The following is a 7,164-nucleotide window of genomic DNA, read 5'->3' on the forward strand; positions in this document are numbered from 1 at the left end:
TCATCTATAAGACATATGAATATACACTCGCCCACATCATGTCTTAATGTCGCACTATCGATGAGTAGAAGACCGTGAGAGAGTTGGGCATACTTTCATTTCATGGTATGAAATATGTGAACACAACATGAATTGGTTGATTTTCATGGTCCTATTACTTTTTGCATTTATCTTTGGTTTCATGATTTTTTTTTTTTTTTTTAATCTTACCTAGAGAAGGCTAAAATATGTTGTGAAACTACTAAACTAATTTTTAATATCTCAAAATGTATATGTTTCTTTACTTTAATTTACTTTACTTTTTTTAAAATAATATATGTACAACATTATCCAAAACCGTCTTATATAAAATATCACGAAATTATATGTGTATCGCATGGGAAACTTATTAGTTGTTTCTAATGATAGCCACATAAGATATACCGAGACATAATTTCAAATATTTAAGGGGTGCTTTTTGAATTAATTCCTCCAATCTACCTTCCCTAGTAACAGCCATTGGATCCCAAAAGGCTCTAAAGACTACCATTTATTAGAAAATTATTGTATACTCTGAGAGTACCATAAATGCGTACTCCCCCCTCTCACATGAATTGTGAGTCCCACTATGAATTTAATTAGTAGAATCCATAATTATGTGAGATGGAGGAGTATGTATTTATGATATTCTAAGAGTATTGTATAATTACCCCTCATCTTATCGGTTGCTAACCTCTTGGGGTTATTTTAGTAGGGAAGTTCTAAAAAAAAATCCATTGACTCCAATTTCTAAACATGAAAACCTTTTAATAAATCTCACATTCCAACTCCATTTCACCCCATCTAACTGTCCATGATTGAATTGATTGAAACGTTTTTGTGCATTAAATATGCATAAAAATCAAGGTGCAACTCTTCTACAGAATGATTCATGTGCCAATTATCACGTGGAAAGTGGAAACCTTACTCACAGTGGTGGTGCCACGTTAAGCTCAGGGTGTTCCCAGGAACACCCTAACTTGAAAAAAAAAATATATATATATATATATTAATTAAATTTTTTTATTTGTTTACCCTTAAAAAAAAAATTAGGAGCACCCTCAAATAAAAAATAAAAAATAAATTATTTGTTCTACTTTCAAGCAAAAAAAAAAAAAAGCCCAAAAAAAATTTTGAACTAAAATCTGAAAAAAAAAAAATATATATATATATATATATTTGTAATAGACCAAGCCCACAAAAAAGCCCAACATCAATCCTAAACAACAGATGGTAAAGCAAACCCAATATAAAGAAAAAAAACAACCCAACAGATGGTAAACAAGTAAAGCAAACCCAATATATGTGTCCTTCAATTCATCAACTAAAGCAAAAACTGAAATCTCAAATCACTAAATCAGAAACCTAACCTAAAGATAAAAACCTCATTAGTCAACAGAGCAACGTTGCAACACAACAGCCAACAGACGGATCGGGCATTGGATCGAAGATCGGTCAGCCAACACAACTCGAGCTCCAATCCAGAGCACATCACATCGGGCACGGGGCATTGGAGATTGGTCTAATCCGTTGGTCACGCTCACAGTGGCGTTGCCTCTCAGGCCTCCCTGCTCCCTCAAGGTATTTCATCTTTACACTTCTCTCTCTTACACGATTGGGTTAATGGGTTTGGGGTTTGCTAGCTCACTTTGCTTGCTTTTGCTGTGGAGTGTGGAGTCTTTGAGACTCTCTGTCTCTCTCTCTCTCTCTCTTTAGTCTTTATCTAAAGATTGAAAAATGAAAATGAATCAATGAAATGACTCTCTCTCTCTTTCTTTATATGACTCTCTCTCTTTCTCTTTGATGTTTGAACTGTAATTGGTTAGCTTTACTTTAGTCTTTATAACTTTATTAATATTTGCCCCTTCTGTTTGTTTTGGCTTTATCTGTTGGTGTTGGTGTTGGTATGGGTGAGTTACTGAGTTTGTCTTTTAGTGTATTGTGATGTGTGAATTCATCTGATTGGCTCTTTTGATTTTGATTTGAGCCATGGGGCCAGGTGGGATATTTGAATTGGGGAAAGTAAAGGCATCCAGAGTAAAGGCATTAACTTACCAATAAAAGACAAAATTAAATTATTGGGTGTGTGCTAATAGTTAGTAAAAGAATAATAATGAAACAACTAATAAACAATAATTAATAATTTAATTAACCAATACATTATAAAAGAAAAACAAATAAAATTATATTAGGCTAAACAACAATTAATAATTTTATAATTAAGAAAACAACAATATAACAAATTATAATTTATAAAAGACAAACAAATTAATAAAAAAATAAATGACAATAATTAATAATTCTATTAATATTTCTAACGAACTTTTTAAAAAACACCCTAAAAAAAATTTCTAAAGCCGTTACTGCTTACTCGAGTGAATAAAGTTATCCCAGACTATTTTTTTTTTTCTAATATATATATTTTTATACAATGTAGAAAAAAGTAATTTCGGTTAGTATAACTTGATTGTCCATCACAAGGCCCACGCAAGTGCTTTAAATAGAAAAATTCCCAATGCGCCGAATTTGGTAAAGCCGAAAAAAAAAAAAAATCCGGAATGTTGGACCTGGAGTATCTGCCATACGATGTGTTGCCGGATATCCTACATGGACTGCCCGTGAAATCCCTAATCCAATTCAGGTGCGTTTCCAAATCATGGAATTCTCTAATCACAAGTCCTGCCTTCATCAATTCCAAACTTACTCGATCACACTCCGATACCAACAAATTAATTGTTAGGTATTTGGATGTTACACTTACACCCCATGTAGAGCGCTACAAATTAATTCACGAAGAGAGTGACGATAATGACTCCTCACCGGAACAAATTCAAGACCTTAAGTTACCATTAAGGAGTTGTCTTCGTACCTATTTTCAATTAGTCGGTTCCGTGAACAGATTGTTTTGCCTTCATGAAGGAAACCGCTTTATTCTTTGGAATCCTTGTATTAGAAAATTTATTACCCTTCCCAACCCTTCTTTTATTGACCTCTTTCATTGTGAACTAGCCTTTGGGTTTGATTTGAGGACCGATGATTATAAGGTGGTGACAATTGCCTATCAAAGTGTAAATATTAGGTACGAAGGTGCCAAACCACCTCTGGTTGAGGTTTACTCTGTTAGCGAGGGAAAACTAGTGGTGGTGACTCATATCCGCCTAGGATTACTATTAGTAATTGGCACCCAGAAGCAGCTTATTTAAATGGAGCTGTTTATTTTGTGGCGAATGATTGGCGAGATGCGAGTTTTGTGGGGATTGATTGGGGAGATGCGAGTTCAATAGTTTTGTCATTTGATTTGGGTGATGAGGTTTTCCGTCTGATATCCTTGCCAAATGGTAAATTTGGATTGGATGCTCGTATCCTTCCCTCAGAATTCAAAGGATTGCTTTCTCTAATATGTTATGAGGGCCGGTATATGGGCGAGTATAATAGTTGTTCTATTTGGGTGATGAAAGAGTACGGCATTGCGGATTCTTGGACTATACAGTTCACTATTGACCTCAATATGCAATATTGGAAAGTTTTACGTTTCTGGAAGAATGATCATGTACTAGTGCAGAAAATTCAATCAGGTGGTTCGATGCTCTTTTCATATGAACCTGAGAGCCAACAAGTGAAGAATTTGGGGTTTTGTGAAAGCATATTTTGTTCTTATGCTGATAATTATGTGGAGAACCTTGTCTTACTTGACAAACCAAATGATGTAGTTTCCAAGGAGGAAAGTGAGCAAGAAAGGAGGAAAGTGAGCAAGAAGAGGAAGTGCAGGTAAAAAGGCTCGATTCAAGTATTCAACTCAAAATTTCAGCATTTACATTCCTCAGTTCTATCTTATTCTTGGTATATACTAGATATTTTTGTGTTGCTATACTTAAATATTAAGTTTCAGATCTCAATATATGGCTTTTGGATTTAATTTGTTCTTGAATGGATATGAAGACTAAAGAGTAGTCATAATTTTTTTAAAAAATTTTATAGGTAATGTAGCAAAATTTTATCAATTTAGAGAGAGAGAGAGAGAGAGAGAGAGAGAGAAAAAAAAAAAAAAAAACCAATGTACACAGGTAGTATACGAGAGAGAGTCTTAGAGTCTAAAAAAAATAACACAAGTCCACAAACTCCTTGAAAGAGAAAAAGACAGCCTGTTCCAATCATACAACAATCACAGCAAAAACAGTTTCAACTACAATGATGTACGTTCTGTCCCCTCAAAAGTCTGCCTATTTCTTGCCAAATAGTCCACATTAAACATGGAGGAATCTCCCCCCAAATAATATTGGACTGATGATGGCCAAAATCCCCATTGTAGTTGAAGAAGATGCTCTAAAGAGTGTTCAAAATTGTTATATATGATTTTGTAGTTTTGGACTCAAGTTTGTTTGCCAACAAAGGAGGGTGGCTTGGGGCTGAAAAGGGTTAGGGAGGGACTGTAATAGGGCTGCAATAACAAAGCACGTTTGGATTTTGCTTGTGCAAGCTGGCTCCTTGTGGGTGGCTTGGATACACAAATACCTCTTGAAAGGGCAAAGTTTTTAGGAGGTAAACCCCCCAACAAACTGCTCTTGGGGATGGAGAAAGATTCTGAAGCTTAGGGAATCTGTGAGGGGTTTTTTTAACGGAAAATTGGAGATGGGAGTAGGGTCTCTAGCATGATAATTGGCATCCTCAAGGGGTCCTTAGCCATAAATTTGATACTAAAGCCACATTTGCAGCAGGCAGCTATCCTTCAGCTAGGGTGTGTATTATTGTTAATGGTCATTGGCAGTGGAGGCCTTCCCGATCTATGGATCAAAGTCTTTTACAGCAGGAATGTCAGTTGGTTCCTATTCATGGAGAAGACACTTTAGTATGGACTCAACTAAAAATTGTATATTTTCTTGTAAGTCTTCTTGGGAAGCCCTTAGATATAGAAGCTATGAAGTTGATTGGGATAAATTGGTTTGGGATGCTGCCATCATGCCAAAACATGCATTTATTTTTTGGTTGGCTATTCAGGATAGGCTTTCCGCTTTTGATAGATTAGTTAAATGGGGCTGGCAAGGAAATTTGTTGTGTGGATTCTGCAAAAACAAGCGTGAATCCAGGGATCATATTTTCTTTGAATGTTCCTTTTCAAGCAGGATGTGGCAGCAAGTAGTCGGAATGTTTATGGCAGCAGGTGCCTAATCACTGGGGAGCAGTAATTGATTGGGGGTTAAATTTAATAGGTAGAAGTATACAATCAAGAGTGGGGAAATGGCCATAGCAGCTGCTGTATACCATATCTGGATGCCGAGGAACACTTTTAAATTTTCAAAAATTATGTTGACTGAAGAACAAATGGTTAAAAGAATTTTTTTTGGAAATTAAATGGAGAATAGGGACCTTTGTGCCTAAAAGGATCACAACAATTGACAGAAGTATATGTGAAAGATTAGGTGTTAGACAATTTTTTTGTGGCTTGGTTGTGACTGGTTTGGTGATGGTTGAGTTAGTAGTCATGTGCTAGTTGTAAAAAAAAAAAAAAGAAGATTTTGCAAATAGGAAGTGGAGCTGGTGAATCACTTATCCCTTGCTTGCTGCCTTCAAAGTGTTGCAGCTTCTGTGCTAGTTTGCTGTTCTGGTCTTGTGCCTAGATGCTGTTTGCTGCTAGTAGGTTACTTGACTAATCCTCTAGGTGGAATGTAGTAGGTTTTCTTGGTATAATTTGCTAGTTTGGGGGAGCTGGTTCTGTTTAGATTTCAAAATGGGGTTCGCAGTTTGTTTGCTTCTGGTTTGCTGTTTTGGACTTCGCTGTAGATCTTTCTTTTGTTTTTTTAATAAATATATATATATATATATATTATCATTGTACTTAGGCTATGTTTGTTTCATGGATAATCAGGGGAAAGAAATGAATTTCAGGATTATTTTTTAGTATGGTTGATAATACAAGGAGATTTTCCTATACTGTTTTTTGATTATGATTTTGATGTTTTATATGTCTTTATTTGTATTGATTATCTTTACTATTACTACCAAATAAAAAATTAAAAAAAAAAGACTGCAAATACAAATATTTAAAAAGGGGAATTCATTAGTTTGTTGGATTCTTTGTACCGTAGAATTGACAATCCTTGGATAGCACTTGGTTAATAGTCGTTATAGTTTAGTTTATTACAATATTGGCAATGCGGCTATGGTTTTGAATTGTTTATGAGATATGTTTTGTAATGTGACAATTCTTGTCTATCATTGTTGTCTTGGTAATGTGATTGTTGTTAGTAGGTGATTTTAGAGTATGGTTGGTAATAGAAATTTTTTTTGCTAAGGATTTTATAAATTGAAGATTAATATTTTTTTATGATTGTCATTTGTGTTGCAGATAACAACAATACATAGGAGGACTGAAGGATGCATTCACGTAATGTGGTAGCAGTTTTTCTTTTTGTCTAGATTTGTTTTTTGCCCTATGGATCTTTGTCAAGCCTTCTTTGTTTGGAAAGGATCATTTTAAATTTTAGACAAAAATGTAAAGTACACTAAGTCTAGAATAGTTATGTTTTTTTTTTGTTTTTTTATTTTTTATAAACAAAGATATTTTATTAGAAGACAAGATTACTTTGTGTTCAAGATGATAAACACAATTACCCAAAAGAATCATGAATGAAGCAATTCTATAAAATCTAAATGGAAATGCAACTAGTAAGACGCTGCAAATCAGACCAATTAAACTTAGTTCAAATCATCAATGATTCCAACTTAAGATTAGAATTTTTTTTTTTTTTGGTATAGTAATGAATATAACTATTTCTAATGGTAGCCACATAAGATATAAAGAGACAAAATTCTAAAAATTTGAGGGGTGTTTTTCGAATTAATCCCTTCAATCTACGTACCTTCCCTGGTAATAGCCATCGGATCCCAATAGGCTCTAAAGAATACCCTCCTCTATAAAACATATGAAATGGATCAACAAATAGTCCATAGTCTCACCATTTATACAGGTGCATACAACACCTCCCATGCTACTTTCCAAATAAAAGATGAGGCCCTCCTTGGGCCTTAATGCACTAAAGACTCTTCTATCTTACTTTAAAAGCTAAAATGTAAAACTGATCCTTTAAGTTTTTTCAGTTTTTATTTCAGTCCTCTAATTTTGCTTTTATTTATTTCAGTCCTCCAAGT

The 7,164-nt window shown here is 34.4% G+C and overlaps 1 protein-coding gene across 1 annotated transcript; it reads left to right on the top strand.

Annotated features, from left to right (window-relative positions):
• Positions 1-2,568: 2,568 nt before the first annotated feature.
• On the top strand, positions 2,569-6,502 carry LOC115987470. The gene is made up of 2 exons (XM_031111015.1): positions 2,569-3,786; positions 6,362-6,502. The coding sequence occupies exons 1-2, from the start codon at positions 3,437-3,439 to the stop codon at positions 6,363-6,365; spliced, it is 354 nt and encodes a 117-aa protein (XP_030966875.1). The 5' UTR covers positions 2,569-3,436; the 3' UTR covers positions 6,366-6,502.
• Positions 6,503-7,164: the final 662 nt, after the last annotated feature.

This window comes from Quercus lobata, chromosome 4 (genome assembly GCF_001633185.2).
Source record: "Quercus lobata isolate SW786 chromosome 4, ValleyOak3.0 Primary Assembly, whole genome shotgun sequence".
Taxonomy (NCBI): Eukaryota; Viridiplantae; Streptophyta; class Magnoliopsida; order Fagales; family Fagaceae; genus Quercus; species Quercus lobata.

Coding starts and splice junctions, on each gene's coding strand:
- LOC115987470 (XM_031111015.1), top strand. CDS start 3,437: ATGGGCGAGTATAATAGTTGTTCTATTTGGGTGATGAAAGAGTACGGC.